Source organism: Bos grunniens, chromosome 4 (genome assembly GCF_055505025.1).
Source record: "Bos grunniens cultivar Pamir isolate PY7600 chromosome 4, Bosgru_T2T1.0, whole genome shotgun sequence".
NCBI classification, from domain to species: Eukaryota; Metazoa; Chordata; class Mammalia; order Artiodactyla; family Bovidae; genus Bos; species Bos grunniens.
Genome location: NC_141168.1, coordinates 53751072 through 53773123, shown reverse-complemented (window position 1 = coordinate 53773123; position 22052 = coordinate 53751072). Strand labels below are relative to the sequence as shown.

At 45.5% G+C, this 22052-nt stretch overlaps 1 protein-coding gene across 3 annotated transcripts in view; it reads right to left on the bottom strand.

Moving 5' to 3' along the window:
• Positions 1-22052, bottom strand: part of WIPF3 (WAS/WASL interacting protein family member 3) — an 82730-nt gene that overhangs the window by 16452 nt on the left and 44226 nt on the right. For all 3 annotated transcript variants that reach the window (XM_086396430.1, XM_086396432.1, XM_086396431.1), the window contains exons 3-5: positions 10074-10206; positions 5981-6112; positions 2413-3162 (exon numbers count right to left, since the gene is read on the bottom strand). In XM_086396430.1, the coding sequence (XP_086252556.1) occupies positions 2413-3162; positions 5981-6112; positions 10074-10206 (1015 nt within the window). The remainder of the gene's footprint in view (positions 1-2412; positions 3163-5980; positions 6113-10073; positions 10207-22052) is intronic.

Sequence of the window (22052 nt, the reverse complement as noted above, 5' to 3'; positions counted from 1 at the left end):
TGGACCCCTCTTCTGGGTGAGAAGCTGCCTCTCCACTTGGTCAGAGAGAAGGAAGTGAGGCTGCTGAGCCCCTAGCTACCCCTCTCCCCAGGCAAAGCACCCCAGGCATACTTCCTCACTTGGTATGTATAACAATCCTTTGTAAAAGGTGTTATTGTTACTATTTCCATTTGTCAAATTAAAAAACGCAAGGTTTAAGGACATTAAAAACAGAAGAGGATGGGAAGGCAGGATTTGAACTCAGATCTCTCTGAATCTAAAGCACTGATTTTTTTCACCCTATCTTAAACATTTAGGAATCATGAGCCTCAGAAGGGGCTCACTAGTACTAATGCTGGACATTATAATTAGTCAGTTGAGAAGAGAATGATTAAAATCTTATATCTTGTGATCAAAAGCCTTAAAAATATCCTTGCTTTTTGTACCAGGAACTCCCTTTCAGAAACTTATCCTTTAAAATAAAAATCTAAAATGTAGACTACAATTGTTATAAATGTATTTCCTGCAATATTATTTGTAATAACAAAAAATGGAATCAACTTAAATATCTTAACACTAGAAATATGGTACATATCAATTATCATATTAATATGCTTATAGATACATTTTAACAATTTCATAAATATCAAATTACATCAAAATTGCTTTTAATATTATATTAAATAAAAACAGAATAGAAAATAGTGTATACAAAATCATATTAACCATGTAAATATGTAGGTATGTTAAGAAAAAAAAGAAACACATCCAAATATGATAGTTTTTACTTCTGGGTGATGTTATTATGGGTGATTTCATTTTTTTCTATTTGCTCTACAATGAGCTTGTATTATTTTTAATTCAAGGATATATATTTAAGAAACTTTCTGCTTCAAAAGATTTTCTGCAGATTCAAAGATACAGAGAATTATCTTTGTAAATAAAAGATAAAAATTATCTTTGTAGTAAACTGGTGATTACTAGCAGGGAGGGGTCGGGGCAGGGCAAGATAGGGGAAGGGGATTAAGAGGTACCCACTACAAGGTATAAAATAAATAAGACACAAGGATGTAATGTACAGCTCAGGGCACAAAGCCAAAATCTTATAGTAACTTTAAATGAAGTATCCTCTATAAAAATATAGACTCACTATGTTGTATACCTGAAACTAATATAACATTGTAAATCAATTATACTTCAATTAATAAAAAAAAAGTCTCAAAAAATTTTTTTTCTGAAAAATCAAGGAATATGAGCCTGTGTGTGTAATTGTGGATATATGTTGGGCTATGTGTGTGGATGTGGGTTTTGATGAGTGTGTGCATATATTTATTAGTGTATGTGTGTGTCTGTGTGTGTATGTGTGTGGGGTGCTTCCCCTATGGCTCAGTGGTAAAGAATCTGTCTGCAACGCAGGAACTGCAAGAGATGTGAGTTCAATCCCTGGGGCAGGAAGATCCTCTGGAGGAGGGCATGGCAACCCACTTCAGTATTCATGCCTGGAGAATCCCCATGGACAGAGGAGCCTGGCGGGCTATAGGGTCACAAAGACTCAGCATGCATGTGTGTATGTGTGTGTGTACATGGGTGTGTGTATACATGGGTATGTGCGTACATGGGTGTGTGTGAATGTGTAGTGTGCTTTCCATTTAGAAGGACACCAAAGGTGACTGAAGCCTCATCACTTCATGGAAATCATAGTCATGAAGCATGTATATTCAATCCAGATCATCTATGCTGGAAACATGAAGGGATTATTTTTAAAGTTTGGCTGAAAATATGGACCCTCAGTTTTCCTGAGTCAGTTGGAGAACCTGCCAAAAATATGGCAGAATGCTAAACTAATCTACTCAGGATCGATGAAAATCCTGGCTGGAAGCCAGACTATAATAACTCAGACAAAAATTACACAGGAGAGCTGGTTCTGGAAACAATTGCGCTTATAGCTGTCTCAACCTGGGGAATGGTGATAGTAAAAACAAATAGACTTTTCTAGATCTCACTGTTCTGACAACTGCATGAGGGGAGAATTATTGCTATGCCCATTTCACAGATGAAAAGAAAGCACGAAGAGGCTGAGGAATCGCCCTGGGTCACACAGCTAGTCATGGCATGGTGATTAAGGCCAGAATCCCTAGCTTGTGGTCTGCACCATCTTGGACAAGTCTTCCAGCCTGCCTTACCCTGGTTTCCTGTCTCTAACCTGAATACCTCAGCATAAAGTCATATAAAACAAGTTTTTCCTGTGCTCCATAGGGCACTGAACCGGTCTGATCTAAAACAAAATTCAGAGTTAAGATGTCCTGAGGTTTTCCCAAGTGGGCCACAGGTGCAGGCCTCTGGGGGTGTCCATATCACCTCCAGAGCTGCTGCCAACGGTCAGAAAAATGATCCTCTGACACGACCACCCTGGACCAGAACAGCAGTGCTTACCGGGGCCTCGGCCCGGCCTCTTCTTCTGCAGGAATGGCTGAGATCCCGGAGGGGCGGGCGGCGCCGGCAAGGCCTGCCCGCCGGGCTTGGGTGGCTGGGCCTGGAAGCTGGGGGACTTGGGGGGCAGCGGGGGTGGGACTTCACTGCTGCTGTTAGCACTTGGCAAAGGGGGCGCAGGCAAAGAGGATCTGGGGGTGCAGGAGGCGTAAAGGGGGAGTGGAGGTGGCGGGGGCGGCGGGGCGGGAGGTTCCCGCACGTCTTGGGCCGGGCTGGCAGCCTCCGCATTGAGCCCCGGGTGCCCACAGGGAGGGAGCAGAGGGAGCGGGGGCGGGACGGGCGGTAGGTGCAAGGGGGCCAGCTGAGGCTTCGCTGCCTTGTCACTGGGACCCAAGGCCGGGGGCGGCGGGAGTGGCGGGGGTGGCGGGGGAGGAGGAGGCGGTGGGCAGAGCAGAGGCGGTGGAACCACCGGGGGGCTCCCTTTAGACGGTGGGCCAGGTGGGGACACCAGCGGAGCTTTGACGGGGTAAGACAGGGGCAGGGGTGGCGGTAGGGGCGGGGGCGGTGGGGGCGGGGTTGGAGGCGGTGGGGCGGGCACGCTGGGGCGAGGGGGTACCGCCCTGGCCGCGCCATGCCCCTCAGAGGCGTTGCCTAGCCTGGGAGACGCAGGGGGATTGAATGGGCCGCTGATAGTCTTGGTGGGAAGCCGTGGAGAAGGCGCCCGGGAGCCAGGGCCCTGGCTGGTCTTGCCACCTGAAAGTGAGAGAATTCTGGGTTAGCTCAGCGTGGGGTGTGCGCCCTAGCGAGGGGCTCTGTCCAGCACGACCTCAGTGAACCTCATGGTGGTCATTCTCTTCCCGCGCGGCCACTGGAGGCTGCAGGTGGAGCAGCTGGCAAGCAAGGGGGCCAGCCCAAGGCCCTTGCCTGAAGAAACACACTGGCCGCTGGTGAGACAAGCCCAGCTGGAGCTGCCAGATGTGGCTGTGGCACCAGCTTCCTGTTGTACCCCACCTCCACCCTCTGACCAGGATTAGGTCTGCCCTGACCTCCTTCACCCTTCCTCCTCTCAAGGCCACCCTCACCCTACCCTGTTATTCTCCAGGCCAGTCAGCCGCATCTGTGGGTGTACCAACCAGAAGCTCCTGATGAGGGAGGTTTTCCTCACTCCAGCATTTTGTCAACATGGACTTTGTTTCTGATTTGAAAGGAGATTCAAGATTCCCTGAATATACTAGGTGATTGGAAAGTCAGTGGGAATACTCCCTGCCTTGGGGATCCAGGTCCAATGACCTTGAACCTCCCAGTTCCATACCCTCTGGAAACTCAAAGATCCCTTTCCCAGGGGCTTTTGCCCATTTCTAAGCAGCTTGCTGTCTCCTGATCTCCTGGCTTTCTTACCCTGTAGATCCTTCACCACATCAACCCCAACTTGAAATCCAATGCCTCTTTAAATCCAATGCCAACAGCAACAGCTTGCTCATAGTAGGCATTTGTATTCGGTGGATGTCCTGGAAGACTCGGGTGGAGGGTGCTCCCTGGTTGGGGCCTCCTCACTCTTTGCACACCCTTTCACCCTACTTGCCACCTTACCCTTTTTTCCCTCTGTCACTTCAAAGAGAAAAAAGTCCCTCTCCTTGTTTACTGCACAAAAGTTCTGCAGTCACTTAAATATGTCCTTGGAGTATCACTCTCCACTCAGGAGGCATATTAAGACATTTCTTCCAAATAAATGCACTTTCCCTAAAAGGAATTTTTGGGAATACATTTTTCCTATTCCAGCACCTGTATATTCTATAATCTCTATGAAAATATTTGGAAACCACTAGAAAACGTTTGCTTCTCACACCTTCAGCTTCCTCGTGCTGCAGAATAGGAAACACAGGTTTCATATCAAATTATAATGCCAGCAGCTGTTGGTGGTTCTGAGCTTTTCAGTCCCTGAGTCTCCAGTGTGTTTACCGAACCGGGTGCTAAAAGTATTTGGTGCCAAAAGTCAGGCCGATCACGGAAGGGCATGGAAGAGGTGACTCTGGGGCTGAAACTAAGTGAGCAGGACCACAGTAACTCTGGCTTTCCAAACGGATGACCCTACTCTGGCTATGATGCGACAGCCACATGGACACATGACTCATGACATGAGTCTCAACTGCGGAACGCTCTTCTGGAGGCAGGGTGGAGCTGTCATTATTCCTCTGTTGAAATTTTCTTTTAGATGGCTGTGGAGGAGATAATATCTTTGCACATATGCATCCACCCTGACGGACTTGGTTCCACCAGGGTGCTAAGGCAAGCATTGCCAGAATGGCTCACTGTCCATGAGCAGCAGCAGGAGGTCCCCACCTGGCCTTTTCAGGGTCAGGATCTACCACCTGCTATTCCAGCATGAGACATTTTCTATGAGGTCTAGGGTAGGCGTCACCTTCAGAGATTGCTGCCTCCAAGTGCTCCAGCCTGTTTTCAGTAGTCTACAGGGATGAAGATGGAGGACCCAGGCAGCTCTCCAGACAAGGCAAGGCCTCCCTCTCTACCCACCAGCCAGATGACTTTAAAGAGGTAACAAGTTTGAGTAGCAGAATCAATCCCTGAATAACTAATCTTTAAGTTTTTAAGTGTCTGAGAGCACCGTGTATCTGAGATTCCAAAACCCTTAAAGTGGGTCAGTTAAAGTACAGGAGCCTCTACTTACTAAATGGCCAACCTAATGAGAGATGGGCAAACCCGTTTGTATCACCATGTGAGCAGCAGAAGCAAGGACAGCACAAATCCTTGCCCAGCTTATGTGCATGCCCATTCTGGGATGAAGCAGAGAGCTGAGCAGTGTGAGTTCAAGGGGAGACCCACAGGAGTCAGAATCAGCTCTGGCAAGGAAACCAGGCAGCAGACAGGGCTCCGAGAATAAGCACCAAGCAAAGGGTTTCCTTCATCACATGAACGCAAGCCCTAGAAATCCAACTAGAAACACAGGAGCAGACCATGAAGTGGTAGGGAACGGCCAGTTCGAGAGCATCAAGGGGGCTTTGTTGACATGAAAGGAATCAGCTTTTGAGCCCGGGTGTTTATCAAAAGATGAAATATGTCTTCCTCCTTCCATTTGTGTATGTTTCCAGGAGACCTCATATTGCATGGAAGTCTCATTACACATTCTATACAAGCCAGTGATGTTTAGGGTTTGTTACATAGCAACACCTAACAGACATGATGCTAGAGACCCATCACAACTCACCACTGCCAGTGAGTCCACAGTGACGTCACGAAGACCTTCTATTGTGATTTACATCCGTACTTCGCAGTGTGGGCCACGATCACACCATTGCTAAACACTCCACACTATGGCACCTCCTTCTTCAGTGATTACAATGGGATGATTTAAACAGGATGAGGATTTAAAAGTCCCTTAGAAACAATTCTGTGTTTCGAAAACTTCTAGTACTTACGCTTCCAAAGAGGTGATCTCCTACCATGTGACTATTCACTCTAAACATGTCACTTATGGGCAGATGAGGACTGCCCTGTTGGTTCCGCAAGGCAAGGAGATAAGAGTCAAAGATAGCCAATTTGAACTCTTCCTTACCTGCTGCATCCCTCTGGCCTGCCGGTCGTAAAACTGGAAAACCACCAGCAAACAGATCTCCCAGGGCTGGAGGTGTGCTCCCCCCTCGAGAATTTGCAGGACCTCCTCCTTCTTTGTTGGTTCCTTTAGAACCTGTAGAGAGAAGAGGCAAGTAGTTGTGGACCTGTGAGCAGAGCTGAGCGGCCAGCTCTCACCCTGGCCATGGTCTAACACTGCCCGTGGCAGCCTTCCCTTCTCCACCCACCAGTGTTACCCTTTTCCTACTCAACATCTTTCTCAAGAACCCCTGCCTTGTGCCCCGGCCTGTCTGCCACCCTCTCCAGGCTACCAAAGACCCTTCAGTAGTAACCATTCTGAAAAAGGATCAAAACAAAGGCATCTCTATACTGCCATTTAGTAGATGTGTGTTTGCGCGCACTCAGTCTGTGGACTCTTTGTAATCCCATGAACTGTAGCCCGCCAGGCTCCTCTGCCACAGGATTTTTTCAGGCAAGAATATTGGAGTGGGTTGCCATTTGCTCTTCCAGGGGATCTTCCCAAGCCAGGGACTGAACCTGCGTCTCCTGCATCGGCAGGCAGATTCTTTACCACTGAGCCACCTGGGAAAACCATTTAGTAGATGTCACCTTTTAAATTAGAAAACCCAAACACTGTAGGTAAAGAGCTGACCCCAATTTCATTTGACTGTTGTAGGAGGACTAGACGAAGAAAACCCACAGATTTAATTTAGGCAATAATTTTAACTTCTGGTCCACAGAGCCTGGTCCAGGATTTGCAAGCAGGAAGTAAAGGTCTGCAGTGATTTCTTCTTTGGCATTTTCATTCTCTGTCTCCCCACTTCCCACTCCCTGGGCCTAGTGCTCTTCCCTGCACTTTTTTTTTTTTCCCCTATGGGAAAGAAAGCTCATGAGCTCCTGAGAGATGTCACTAATTCCAGACTTCCAGATGTGTGTGAGAAGACATTGAGCTTACAAGAATTTCTGGCAAACAATGTCCACAGCCTGAAGCTAATATGCACAGAGAAATCAGGGCACAGTGCCTACTGGTGGAGGAATGTGGCCAGATTACTCCTAGTATTAACATTAAACATTATCTCTTCACTAGAATGATAAAGAAATGAGTGTCCCAATAAAATGAATTGATCTGTTAACTTGTTTGTTGTTGTTCAGTCACTAAGTCATGTCTAATTCTTTGTGATCCCATGGACTGCAGCATGCCAGGTTCCTCTGTCCTCCACTGGCTCCCAGAGTTTGCTCAAATTCATGTCCACTGAGTTAGTCTTAACTAATTAGATGGTGGGTCTAGCCAGAACTAATTTTTATTGTAATCAATCCTGAAAATGTTTCTTAAAATAATTTGCCTATTCATGTACATTAACATATATAATTACAGATATTAGATACAATTATATTTTAGGACTATCTTTGAGAATTACCATCATGTATCATTGCAAAATATATGGAACCATAATAATACCTTATATTTAAATATATTTCTTTTTTTTTTACTTTTGTTTTCTTTTTTTAAAATTTATTTATTTTAATTGGAGGCTAATTACTTTACAATATTGTACTGGTTTGTGCCATACTTTGTATATATTGGGCTTCCCTTGTGGCTCAGTTGGTAAAGAATCCGTCTGCAATGTGGGAGACCTGGGTTTGATCCCTGGGTTGGGAAGACCCCCTTCAGAAGGGAAAGGCTACCCACTCTAGTATTCAGACCTAGAGAATTCCATGGACTATATAGTCACAAAGAGTTGGACATAACTGAGCGACTTTCATGTTCACTTTCTTCCACTGTATTTATTATTTCAGCCTTCAACAATCTTGACCAAAAAAGAGAGCAGGTATTATTATCTCCCCCCATTTTGCAGATGAGCAAACTGAGTCTCAGAGAGGTTCCCTGATGTACATAGTGGCAGCATCAGAACTCAACATGGGTCATCTGATGGCAGGAACAAGGCTCCTTTTACTCCATCATAATCTAGAAGACATAGAAACTTATAGTCATATGATCCTGTGAGAGAATTCGGCAGAAATATTTTTCCTTATGGAAAATAAAATCTTTGCATTTGTTAGGGTTGAGACTTGACTTTTTTGCTCATTCAATTTGAGGATTATGTTGACACAGCATAAGTGATCTTTAAATGTTACTTCATAATGGATAAATACATTGTGTAACATCCATACAATCAAATCTTCAGTTCAGTTGCTCAGTCATGTCCGACTCTTTGCGACCCCATGGACTGCAGCATGCCAGGCTTTCCTGTCCATCACCAACTCCTGGAGCTTGCTCAAATTCATGTCCATTGAATCGGTGATGCCATCCAACCATCTCATCCTCTGTCAATCCCTTCTCCTCCTGCCTTAATCTTCCCCAGCATCAGGGTCTTTTCCAGTGAGTCAGTTCTTCTCATCAGGTGACCAAAGTATTGGAGTTTGAGCTTCAGCATCAGTTCTTCCAATGAATATTCATTGTTGATTTCCTTTAGGATTGACTGGTTCGATCTCCTTGCAGTCCAAGGGACTCTCAAGAGTCTTCTCCATTACCACAGTTCAAAAGCGTCAGTTCTTCAGTGCTCAACCTTCTTTATGGTCCAACTCTCACATGCATACATGGCTACTGGAGAAACCATAGCTTTGACTATATTGACCTTTGCTGGCAAAGTAATGTCTCTGCTTTTTAATATGCTGTCTAGGATGGTCATAGTGTTTCTTCCAAGGAGTAAGCGTCTTTTAATTTCATAGCTGCAGTCACCATCTGCAGTGATTTTGGAGCCCAAGAAAATAGTCTCTCACTGTTTCCATTGTTTCCCCATCTATTTGCCATGAAGTGATGGGAACAGGTGCCATGATCTTCATTTTTTTGAATGTTGGGTTTTAAACCAGTTTTTTCACTCTCCTCTTTGATTTTCATCAAGAGGCTCTTTAGTTCCTCTTCACTTTGTGCCATAAGGGTGGTGTCATCTGCATATCTGAGGTTATTGATATCTCTCCCAGCAATCTTGATTCTAGTTTATGCTTCATCCAGCCCAGCATTTCACATGATACACTCTGCATAGAAGTTAAATAAGCAGGGTGACAATATATAGCCTTGTATATTGTAAATTGGGAAAGTACTCCTTTCCCAATTTGGAACCAGTCCATTGTCCCATGTCTGGTTCTAGGTGTTGTTTCTTAACCTGCATACAGGTTTCTCAGGAGGCCAGTAAGGTGGTCTGGAATTCCCATTTTTGTAAGAATTTTACAGTTTGTTGTGATCCACACAGTTAAAGGCTTTAGCATAGTCAATAAAGCAGAAGTAGATGGAATTTTTTTTTTTTTTCTGGAATTCTCTTGCGTTTTCTATGATCCAACAGATGTAGGCAATTTGATCTCTGGTTCCTCTGCCTTTTCTAAATCCAGCTTGAACACCTGGAAGCTCTTGGTTCACCTACTGTTAAAGCCTCACTTGGAGAATTTTCAGCATTACTTTGCTAGCATGTCAGAGTGCAATTGTGCAGCAGTTTGAACATTCTTTTGCATTGCCTTTCTTTGGGATTGGAATGAAAACTGACCTTTTCCATTTCTGTGGCCACTGCTGAGTTTTCCAAATTTGCTGGCCTATTGAGTGCAGCACTTTAACAGCATCATCTTTTAGGATTTGAAATAACTCAGCTGGAATTCCATCACCTCCACTAGCTAATGGGTATAGGTTTCCTACTGGTGTGATGGAAATGGTCTCGAACTAGACAGGGGTGATGGTTGCAACAACACTGAATATATAAATGCCACTGAATTGGACACTTTAAAATGGTCAAAATGATGAGTTTTATATTGTGTGTATTTTAAAACAATTAAAATAATTATTTTACCATGAAGTTTTTTTTTAAAAGCATTTGAAAGTTGATGGTAGATATGCTAAACATCATCAGCAGATCGGGAAAGATAGCTCTGATTCTCTCACCCATGTAGACTGTACACTGAGCAGCTCTGAGATGGCCAGATGTGTGTCCTGATGAGCACTTGTGGCCCTGTCCTGAGCAAGTCAGGAGTGTCTGGCTGAGCCTCACATGGCCTGCCCTTGGCTCTTAGCAGGCTGGATGCTCACTTACCCTCAATCTGCGGGGCACTGCGGTCATTGATCTGCGTGACTTTTCGGAGGCGAGTCCCTTGCTGGATATCAGCCAACAGTGCACTCCGACCTTTGGGATCTGCCTTTCTCAAGCTGGAAGCATCTGCACTTACCTGTAAGGGAGTAAGAGGGATTTGATTATAATTACATATAACATTTGCAGGTAAGCCGTATGTCCTGTCTGAGGTAAGTTTCCCCTCCCACACTTTTCTGCCTTCCCTGTTTGCTCTCCCCTGCATCACTCTCACCAGTGCAGATTATCTAGGGGTCTTAGGTCTTGCCGCTTACCTCCTGCCCTGCTCACATCCTTATCCCTGGGGACCCAGAACAGATTCTTTCTTGTGCTGAAACTCCCTTAATCTTAAAGAGCCCTAATTCATGGCCCCCTTTCCTCCTCATAGGTGAGCCCCATCCACTTATCTGGGCTTCTGGCTGTGTGTTCCTGACTCTGGCTCTCAAGTTCTGAATAATTACCCTGCCTGGTGTCCCCAGGTCCCCTCATGGACCAAATTCAGAAAGAAAGAAGTGCAGGAGATGGCAATGAAAGTTTAGTGACTGCTTTCTTCTCTGTGTCTGAGTGTGTTACTTTAATTCTCACAAAATCTTGTGAGTTTCAAGTGAGTTTACCCTCATCTTACAGGTGAGAAAGGACTATGAAATCTCTTCCTAGTCACAGGGCTAGGTCCTAACCCAGATCTGCTGAATTCCAAAGGCCACGTGCTTTTTATATTGAAGCACTACAGATCAAGGTCATGGTGCCGTAGTTAGGGCAAGTATTCTCTGGACTACGAAAATGCTTTGTAAACATGTTCACGAGAATAACCTCTCCAAGTAACACTGAGGTCCGACTGTTTCACTTCCACTATAGCTTGTGCTGATACATCGGGGTCTCCATGGGCTATCAGAACCAGGGAGCAGCAGAAAGAACATACACAGGTTGGTGGCAAATAAGGGAGGGGGGTCACACTAGAAGACATAGCCAGGAGGACCCTCCACAATTAGAAGGTTTATATTACATGACCTAAGATCTGGTTAAACATTTCTCAAGGTGAGAAATACTTTCTAGCACCTGCTGTATGGGGAATACCATGCCTTTGGTTTTCAGCTTTAACATCACTTTGGAGGTCTTTTCTGGCCCCTAACCTAAATAAGGCTACCCAGGGTTCTCTCTTAGGGCACCTTATTCCTTTTATCCCCTGTAAGTTTGTCACAGTGTATATATTTATACTTACCATTCCTTGTGGAAAATTTCCAATTGTGGTTATGAGTTGCAGATTCACCGCCCCCACAAGACTCTCTTAGGAAAGAGATCTTGTTCATTTTGTTCACTAATACCTCCCCAGCGAGTAAAACTAGGCCCTGCTGCTTCTGCTGCTGCTAAGTCGCTTCAGTCATTTCCAACTCTGTGCGACCCCATAGATGGCAGTCCACCAGGCTTTGCCGTCCCTGGGATTCTCCAGGCAAGAGTACTGGAGTGGGGTGCCATTGCCATTTCAGAAAACTTGGTCCTAGATAGGCTCAAAAACTGTTTACTGGATGAATGAATGAATGAGTGTGAATGAACTAAACCCAGGATACGTAACACACTGGTCTTGCTCTCAAGGGCATAAGCAGGTACCAGGGAGACGGTACACTCACGCACAGCATATGACTGTGTGTCCACGTGAGTCGCACAGAGAGGAAGACTCCAAGAGTTCAGAAAGGGTATATTTATCAGGCTCAGCAGGCTTTGAGGAAGACAGGAGACCTTAGATGGTCCTTGAAGGACAGACAGAACTTATACAAGCTCTTGCAATAGCCATTTCCTCCACATGGCCATTTGCCAAAAAGAACAACCAGAGACTCTCCAGTGTCACAGACTGGAAATGAAGGCAATTGCGGTTTTAGTTAAAAGGTGCTGAGTCTGCATTTTCACCAGCTGACTCCATGGCCCAGGTGATGCATCTTACACAGGCTTTGAAGGGCACAAGCTTCAGAGTCAGTTTCTTGTTGCCTGGAAACATGCTTCTGACCTCTTGAGAAGAGCTCACTGATGATGGTCAACAACTGAGCTATGAGCCAGAGGTCCCAATCCTAACGATACACATTTTTTATGAATATAGGTACAAATGCACACGTACAGCAGGATATTTCCCACACAAGATGATCTTTAAACTCTTTCTCTATAAACCATTAGCCCATAAGTCATTTTAAACTTCAAAATTTTAAGATTTATAAAGTTTACTCTTGTATTTAGAAACAATTAGTAACAGGAACAAAAGGCAAACAGAAATATCATGACCCTAGCCAAGAGAAGTATGAACATTTTTGTAAAAATCTAGCATTACAGTTGCAGGATTGGGGCTGAAAGTGTTTTGTAATTTTCTTCCTAGTTACAAGATAAACAATACAATGAATTGCATTCTTCTGTTAAAAGAAGCAACTGGAACCATACTCTAACAATCCCTGAGTGGGGGTGGGGGTGTTCACCTTACCATCTTTGAACTCCATTTTTAAACTGATTACCCAAATGCACCCCCCATTCCTTGACCTTGCCCATCCCAAGCTTTAAAGGTGAGTGCCATGAAGAACATAGTACATCCCTGGAATATGATTTTTGGGGGTTGTACTAGGTCCTCATTGCTTCTCAGGCTTTTCTCTGGTTGCAGAGAGTGGGGGCTACTCTCTGGTTGTGGTGTGCAGGCTTCTCACGGCAGTGGCTTCTCCTGTTAAACAGCAGGGGCTCTAGGGCTTGTGGGCTTCAGTAGTTGCAGCACATGAGCTCAGTAGTTGCGGCTCCTGGGCTCTAGGGCACAAGCTCAATAGTTGTGGCACAGTTGATCTACGGCATGCGGGGTCTTCCTGGATCAGGGACTGAACCTGTGTCTCCTGCACTGGCCGGTGGATTCCCCACCACTGAGCCGGCCATCAGGGAAGCCCTGGAATAATGATGTGAATTTGCGTTTCTACTGAGCACAAGCCTCAGTACATTCTTGTCAATTCCACATGACAGACTTGTTGATAAACATCTTCCAAATCACCTGGAGGGTATGGCAGGTCCCATCACGTTTCAACATCCTTCTCTGTGTGTGTATGTGTGTGTGTGTGGGCTCAGTCGTGTCTGACTCTGTGACCCCATGGACTGCAGCCCACAGGCTCCTCTGTCCATGGGACTCTCCAGGCAAGAATACTGGAGTGGGTTGCCATTTCCTCCTCCAGGGGATCTTCCTGACCCAGGGATCCAACTCACATCTCCTAGGCCTCCTGCATTGGCAGGTGGATTCTTTACCACTAGCGCTACCTGCGAAGCCCCACGTTCTTCTTTGCTGCCTTTTTCCCTGTGCCACTGTCTGCCAACAAAGATCCATCTAGTCGAAGCTATGGTTTTTCCAGTAGTCACATATGGATGTGAGAGTTGGACTATAAAAAAGTTGAGCACCTAAGAATTAATGCTTCTGAACTGTGGTGTTGGAGAAGACTCTTGAGAGTCCCTTGGACTGCAAGGAGATCCAACCAGTCCATCCTAAAGGAAATCAGTCCTGAATATTCATTGGAAGGACCGATGCTGAAGCTGAAACTCCAATACTTTGGTCACCTGATGAGAAGAACTGACTCAGTGGAAAAAACCCTGATGCTGGGAAAGATTGAAGGCAGGAGGAGAAGGGGACGACAGAGAATGAGATGGTTGGATGGCATCATCGGCTCGATGGACATGAGTCTGAGTAAACTCTGGGAGTTGGTGATGGATAGGGAGGCCTGGTGTGCTGCAGTCCATGGGGTTGCAAAGACATGATGAGCGACTGAAAGGAACGGAACTGACTGTCTGCCCTGATGGTCTTCCACTAGAGGGCGCTCCTTTACCTGGTATTAGTAAAGTTATCCTCAGTCTTGTGAAGTAGGAAAGAGCGAATAACTTCATAGCTAGAGGGGACCACAGCTCAACTGGTTTTGTACAAAAGGACATCTAAGGACATATTCAACTGCACATTGAAGACCATATTTTGCTGTGGTGGGTGTTTCTACTCCACCTGCAATATTCGTAATTTGCTTTCTTAAAAATCAAGCCCAAGAGGTCTGGTTACTGTGGTTACTGGATACAGAAACAGGAAAGAGAAGATTTTCATATATTCACTGGGTCTTTTACTCTATGTAAATCTTGCTTATTGGCAACTTCACTAAAAAAATTGAGTGAGAGTCACTCCTGAACACTTTTTCTATGGCAAACATACCCAACAGGCTTGCCTGCCCCCGCTACGTACAAAACAAGGAACTGAGCTATCATTTGAACGTTTGCTCCTGTTCTTTCTTAACATTGTTATTGAGTGTGACAATTTGTGAGTTCCACACAAAGCTTTTGTTGACTCAGTTTTTCTAAAGCAAGCTTCCCATGGAATACCCTGGATCCTAAAAAGATGCAAAGTGGTAGAAGAGTAATGCAAATTAGACCATGGCCCTTCCAAATACAGGCTGAAAACCTGAAGAAACCAGGAAGATTAGAACAGTACTAAGTGGGCCAAGGACAACCAGGTGTCTGTCCTCCTGTCTTGATAAATTATAAGAGCTTCTGCATATCCATTTGTTGTTCCAGCAAATGAGTTGATCAGGGTTCAGTATAGTTTGAGAGAGGAGGATGGCGGTCCAGCCCAAACGGAGTGAAATGCACGTTGACCTGCTACTTGTGACCCTGCTGCCCTGTGTCATTACTACATCTGCTTGATTGATATTGGTTTCTGTGAGAACCACTAACCAAAATCTAGCAGGTTGTTTTTCTCAGAGATGATCTTAACCCAATCCGTGCAGTACGATTCCAGCCTTGCAGTCTCCTAAAGGTGACTTCTCCAATGGGGCTGTTAAATTAGCACTCAGGCTTCCAGGTACACAGCTTGTTTCTTAGCCCTGCTCTCAGCTGCCCCTTCCTTCTCTATACTTGGGGGCAGACAGGGATCCGTAGCCTGCGTTCTTGTATTTCTTTACTAAATCTGAATTCCAGGAACAGCCAGAACTGGCATTCGTTTCCTCCTGCTGCTACCGTCTTTATGTAGAAAAGAGAGCCTGACATCCAACAGAGACACAGGAAATATTTTCAGAGAACGTGAACTCTCCCCTGTCAGGCCTGACACAATGTTCCCTGTACCCCGAATGGGCACAAGCCAGGCTGTTACATAATGAGGCATTTTGAGATCTAACAGTTTTATTTCTCATTTTCAGAAGTTCAAATACTGTATACAATTAAAAATGGACTTTCTATCCTCCTTTTCTGGTTTCTTAAACAACTGTCTACAGACCCAGGACTGTTACCTTGAATACAGAGCTGCTTCCCACAGCATCATATCCTTATCAGGAGGTGAAGCAGAGTTTGGACCCATTCATTATGGCTATAGGTGATAGGGGAGTCTGGGCCTATTCTCTACGTCCGCAAGGAACTCCATCTGTCAAAGTCATCTCATTCAGGGGCATCAATTTGGTCACCATATGCTGGCAGCTATCTCCATGCCCAAGGACCTGGAGGCCATCTCAGACCCTTCTCTCTTCCTCATTCTCAATAGCCACTGTATCAAAAACTCCTGGTGACTTCTCCTTGGTGATGACTCTAGAATCTGGCTCCTTTTCTCCATCAATGCTGACTTAATGCAGGCCACCAGTATTAATGCAAGCACTTCCAGATTCCCTCAGCTGGTCTTCCTGCCTCCTGTCTTGCCCTCCTCTGCACAGCCACCCGAGTGGTCTGTATAAGGGACATGTCACTTACCATGTCCATAAAAACCTTTGCTGGCTCCCCACTGCCCTCAGGATCAAGTTCAAATCCCTTCACATTGTACAAGGCCCAACCAAGTGACCAGCCCTAATCTTTCCTTCCATGCTGGAGCTCACCTCTGGACCTTAGCTTGAGCTAATCTCTCTGCTCTTTTCACACTTGTCTCTTGGCTATTTTCCAGGAAGCCTCCTGATCCTGGAAGGCCAGATAAAGAGCTCTGTTTTGTTCCTAGAACAACATGCTTACCCTTAGCAGTGCTCCTGCCAGATCAGGTGACTCTGCTCAAAACCTGCAAGGGTTTTCCATTTCCCTTGGAGTAAAAAAAGTCAAAGTCCTCATTAATATCATCCACTGGGCTTGACTGCTGAGTTTACCTGCAAATGCCAACATTTTCCTACCCACTGCTGCTGCTGCTAAGTCGCTTCAGTCGTGTCCGACTCTGTGCGACCCCATAGACGGCAGCCCACCAGGCTCCCCCGTCCCTGGGATTCTCCAGGCAAGAACACTGGAGTGGGTTGCCATTTCCTTCTCCAATGCATGAAAGTGAAAAGTGAAAGTGAAGTCGCTCAGTTGTGTCTGACTATTAGCGACCCCATGGACTGCAGCCTACCAGGCTCCTCCGTCCATGGGATTTTCCAGGCAAGAGTACTGGAGTGGGGTGCCATTGCCTTCTCCACACTGATGTAATAAAGCAGTTCCGCTGTATGGCAATCCTCCCTATCTTTGAACTATACTTTCAAGCCTGTGTTCAAGCTTCTGCCTCTTATGGGAATGCTCCCATTGTCCTAGCACTCTATGCTTGCCCCAACTTTTACTTCTCCCTTAAGTGAAAAATGAAAGTGTTAGTTACTGAGTCATGTCTGACTCATTGTGACCCCATGAACTGTAGTCCACCATGCTCCTCTGTCCATAGGATTCTCCAGGCAGGACTATTGGAGTCCTAGCCATGCCCTTCTCCGGGGGATCTTCTTGACCCAGGGATGGAACCCTGGTCTCCTGCACTGCAGGCAGATTCTTTACTGTCTGAGCCACCAGGGAAGCCCAATTAGCTCTACATCAAAAACTGTTTCCTTTACAAGATCTTTCATTTAAAACTTCTTCAGCTAGTCTTTTCCTTATATGATCCACACCCCCTCCAAAGCATATCATTTGTAATTCTTGCCAAATACTATAGCTTTTATATTATGCATTGTTTTTCCTCTTATTTTTGAGTGGAAACTTTTAGCATGCAAAAAATAAGTGTTCCTCTTTTAGTACCAGCATATCCAACTTAAAAAAACAACAGAGCAAATTATCAGTATTTTGTTGAAATGAACTCTGTATAAACTTCAAGCCCCTGGGTTTTTGACATTTGTCTGCTCCAACAAAACATGCAGGTATGGTAAGAGAAGTCACTGCCTTTGAGGTTATGTCATAGTCCTGGTGTTTCAAACCATTTTCATACCTTTATCCTTTGGTCACTTTGGCCCAAGAAATGGGGATTCATTCAGCACTATTCTCTCTTATTTGATGATGCTGAGATTCCCTGGCTTTTAAGACTAAAATTTAAATTATGAGAAAGCCTGACTTTAAAACCTAAGTTGGAAGAACAACCTTGTAAACTCAAAAAAGAGCCCAGCATTGGTTGTCTAGGGCCTGACACTAAGGAATTGCTAAGAAATACATAATACATAGTTGGAACAATGTCTCAAAAACTGGTTGAGGTTTCATATCTTCTATTTATTTTAGTCAAAAATTATTACCAAAAAAAAAAAAACATGTTCCCATCCCAGCAGATTAATTTGCAAGCTAGTGAGATAATATGTTGTTGTTCAGTCACCCAGTTGTGCTGCAAACCCATGGACTGCGGCACGCCAGGCTTTCCTGTCATTCACTGTCTCCTGGAATTTGCTCCAACTCATGTCCACTGGGTCAGTGATGCCATCCAACCATCTCATCCTGTGTCATCCCCTTCTCCTGCCTTCAGTCTTTCCCAGCATCAGGGTCTTTTCCAATGAGTCGGCTCTTCATATCAGGTAGCCAAAGAAATAACACTATTGTGGGCAATTCCAGCTCATCCCTCCCAGCATTTCTGTCTCGGTTAAAGGTTTTCTCCCATTCATCAAAGCTTTGAACCTGTGACTCCTTCCTCTCTTTCATCTGAAATAATCAGCTTCCACTGAGATCCAGTTCCTACCCTTTACTATGCACACACAGGTGACTTTGGAGTCTGGATAAGGAAACTGCAACATGCAAAGGTTGACAGAAACAGCAGTAACTCAAAGAAAATGGAAAGGTATGTGTGTGTGCTGGGCACGGTTTCAAGTGCTGTGCTGTGCTTAGGCACTCAGTCGTGTCTGACTCTTTGAGACCCCACGGACTGTAGCCCGCCAGGCTCCTCTGTCCATGGGATACTCCAGGCAAGAGTACTGGAGTAGGTTGCCATGCCCTCCGCCAGGGGATTTTTCCCAACCCAAGGATCAAACCCAGGTCTCCCACATTGCAGGCAGATTCTTTACTGTCTGAGCCACCAGGGAAACCCAGGAATACTGGAGTGGGTAGCTTATCTCTTCTCCAGGGGATCTTCCCAATCCAGGAATTGAACCCGGGTCTCTCCTGCATTGCATGTGGATTCTTTACCAGCTGAGCTACCAAGGAAGTCCTCCAAGTACTGTATGTATATTAATTCATTTACAGGGCATTTGGACAATCCCATGACGGAGGTACTAGTTATGAATATTATGTCCAGTTTACAGATGAGGCCCAGAGAGGAAGCAGGCTATCTGCCACCAGTAAGAGGAGAGCTGAGAGGTGAGCCCAGGCAAGTCAGGGTCTCTCATCCACCATGCTGCATCTTAGTAATGACATCACTCAGGAAAATTGTGAAGGGTGAACACCCAGGAGACACATGGAAAGCCTGCAGCTGGGTGGGGGCAGTGGGCCCCCTGCTTTCTGGCTGGGGACCACAACAGATGTTGCGTCAAACGGAGTGTGACAGCCAGAGTAGAAAGCAAGGGGCAGGGAAGGGCATCAGAAGGAAGAGGAAGGGAGGAGGGAGAGAAAATGAGAGGGGCTGGGGCCCAAGGAGCTTAGTGCTAGGCCTTTGCCAGGGCCAGAAAGGACAGCCAAGGCTGAATGATGGAGCCTGAGAACAGTCTGATTACTGCATTAAACGTGATCCAGGAGCCGTCTTGGCAGGGGGCGGGCGGAGAGCACTTAAAATGGAAACTGCTTAGGGTAACTCTACGCTGTGAGGCTGATACCCTCCACTGCAAAGAGCCTGTACCTGAAACTCCCTCTTCAGGTAACACAGAAGCCTGTGTGGGCCAACCCTGCTGGTCCACCTCTTTCTTTCCTAGCCTAGGCCCCCTACTCTCCTTTCATACCTCCCTGCTGGCTGCAGGGGAAAATGCAGGGTTTTCAGCACACGGCCTCCCTTGTTGACTCCGAAATAAAGATTATGAGCACTGACTACAGTCCATGCTTCAACCTTCTACCCCACACATTTTACATCCCAGCCACCTGGCCCAGTTCTCCAGCCCCTGTATTGGTCACGTACTTTCTATCTCAAGTTCAAGACTCATGCACTCCGTCTGGATGATATGCCTGTTTCTTCCAACTCTGTCAGTCAAAATCACATTCATCTTGGGACTTTCCTGGTAGTGCAGTGGATAAGAATCCGCCTGTCAATGCAGGGGATGGTTTGATCCGTGGTCCAGGAAGATTCCACATGCCACGGAGCAGCTAAGCCCATGCATCACAACTACTGAAGCCCAGGTGCCTAGAGCCTGTGCTCTGTAACAAGAGAAGCCACTGCAATCAGAGGGCTGATCACCGCAACGAAGAGTAACCCCCACTAGTCGCAACTAGAGAAAGCCCATGCAAAGCAACAAAGACCCAGCACAGCCAAAAAAATAGAAAATTAATAAATTAATTAAAAAAGGAGCCTTTCTTTAAAAAAAAAAAATCACTTTCATCTGTCTTTCAAGGTGTAGCTATAAAGCCTCTTCCAGAGATGCCTAGATTAAACCAAGTCAGAATTAATTCCTTGCATTTACCTACTGTATAATAGCCATACATTTTAGAAGTTTAACCCAGATATGCAGATATTGGCTGAGGTTTCCTGAGCCCTGGAGATCTGGAGGAGACTGGCTGAGAGCCATTCTTGAAGCCCTTGGGACTCTCAAAGCCTCCCAAAGAGTTCTACAGTTTCAAGGCCGTGTATGCCTCATGGGCATGCTCGCTTCCAGATTCCAGGCAGCAATTCCGCATTGAGCACTGGATACCCCTGGGCCTCATATGGTCGCTCATCATTCCAATACAGGAGGATTCACTGGCTCAGAGTCAAATCAGTGTTCTGGTTCCTCTCTCTCACTGTCTTCTTAACTGTATCTTCCCTCTGCTCAGCCTCTTAGGAACAAAGCAAATTCTTCCCCTTGCTTCGTGTGGTGTGGTTTAGTCACTCTGCTGCTGCTGCTGCTAAGTCGCTTCAGTCGTGTCCGACTCTGTGTGACCTCATAGACGGCAGCCCACCAGGCTCCCCCGTCCCTGGGATTCTCCAGGCAAGAACACTGCAGTGGGTTGCCATTTCCTTCTCCAATGCAGGAAAGTGAAAAGTGAAAGTGAAGTCGCTCAGTCGTGTCCGACTCCTAGCGACCCCATGGACTGCAGCCCACCAGGCCCCTCCATCCATGGGATTTTCCAGGCAAGAGTACTGGAGTGGGGTGCCATCGCCTTCTCTGTTAGTCACTCTAGTCATTCTTATTCTGCTTCATTCCTGCCCTTAAGTTCCACACCCGATCCCATCTCCTTATAGACTGTATGTCCCCAAAGACAGGTCTCTTCTTAAGAAAAATTCTGATGCCAGTTGCTGAGATCATATGTTTCATATCATTTAAAAAAATATTTACTTATTCATTTGGCTGTGCTGGGTCTTAGTTGCAGCATATGAACTCTTAGTTGTGGCATGTGGGATCTAGTTCCCTGGCCAAGGATTGAACCCAGGCCCCCTGCATCAGGAGCTCCAAGTCTTAGCCACTGGACCATCAGGGAAGTCCCATGTTTCACATTTTGATGTGCATCTGTCCTACCCATGTAAGTCCCTTTAGGCAGAAATTACATCTTAATCAACCCTGCCAGGGTTCAGCATAATGCCTTGTATAATAAACACTCCCCAAAATTCACTAAAATAAAATTTGTTGTTTAATCTGAAAATGCAGTGTGAATTTAAAATAAAACAACTATTTTTGTCATGAGAATCACAAAGGGGCCTGCCAGGGCACCGAAGTGTGACTCATACAATATACTCATTAATGACACTCCTTGTATATTTTTAATAAAATGGGGCCACCTCAAACCCTCCCTTAAAAATACTGTAGCACCTGTTTCACTGAATGCCAGAAATTCTAGAGGAGAGCGGAAATAGAAGGTCATGACAGCTGCAATGAATCAAGAGGAAATGTAGACGTTCATTGTTCTTAATTATCATCAAAACATCTTTATGACAATTATGACAGGGAAAGAATTCTGCTTAAATGGACCAGGCCCATCATCTGAGGAAGTGAATTATAACAGAATAAAGCAGGGGACTATTTTTAGTTCACTTTGCTCAACTGCATTTTGGTTTTACATCTCCTAAAAGTAGGCCTGTGGATTGAGGTTCCATGTAATCAGAGTAGTGCAACCATTTCTTTTGCAAACTGAGATATCTCCCTGTCTCCTGTCCTTCCTTTGCACTGATGGATTGCTGCCTGCTTGGCATCCCAGTGAAGTCAACCCCTCGCCCTAAGGAAGGGGCTCCAGTCCTGCTTAGGGAAAGGCCATTTAAAGACCCCCCAGGCTACTGGTACCAGTGACAGCAGCTGTTCTTCCAGGCTGAAGTCTGTTCAGATGACGGAGCATCTGGAAGTCACAGACTCTTTCAGGCATAGAGTATCAATAGGATCAACAAACAGGAACTGCCTTCAGATGCACTTAGTAGATGTGCCAGCTACTTCTCTGATCTCTGATGCTACAGCATTTTAAGGGAGGGTTTGAGGTGGCCCCATTTTATTAAAAATATACAAGGAGTGTCATTAATGAGTATATTGTATGAGTCACACTTGGGTGCCCTGGCAGGCCCCTTTTGTGATTCTCACGACAAAAATAGTTGTTTTATTTTAAATTCACACTGCATTTTCAGATTAAACAACAAATTTTATTTTAGTGAATTTGGGGGCGTGTTTATTATACAAGGCATTGTGCTGA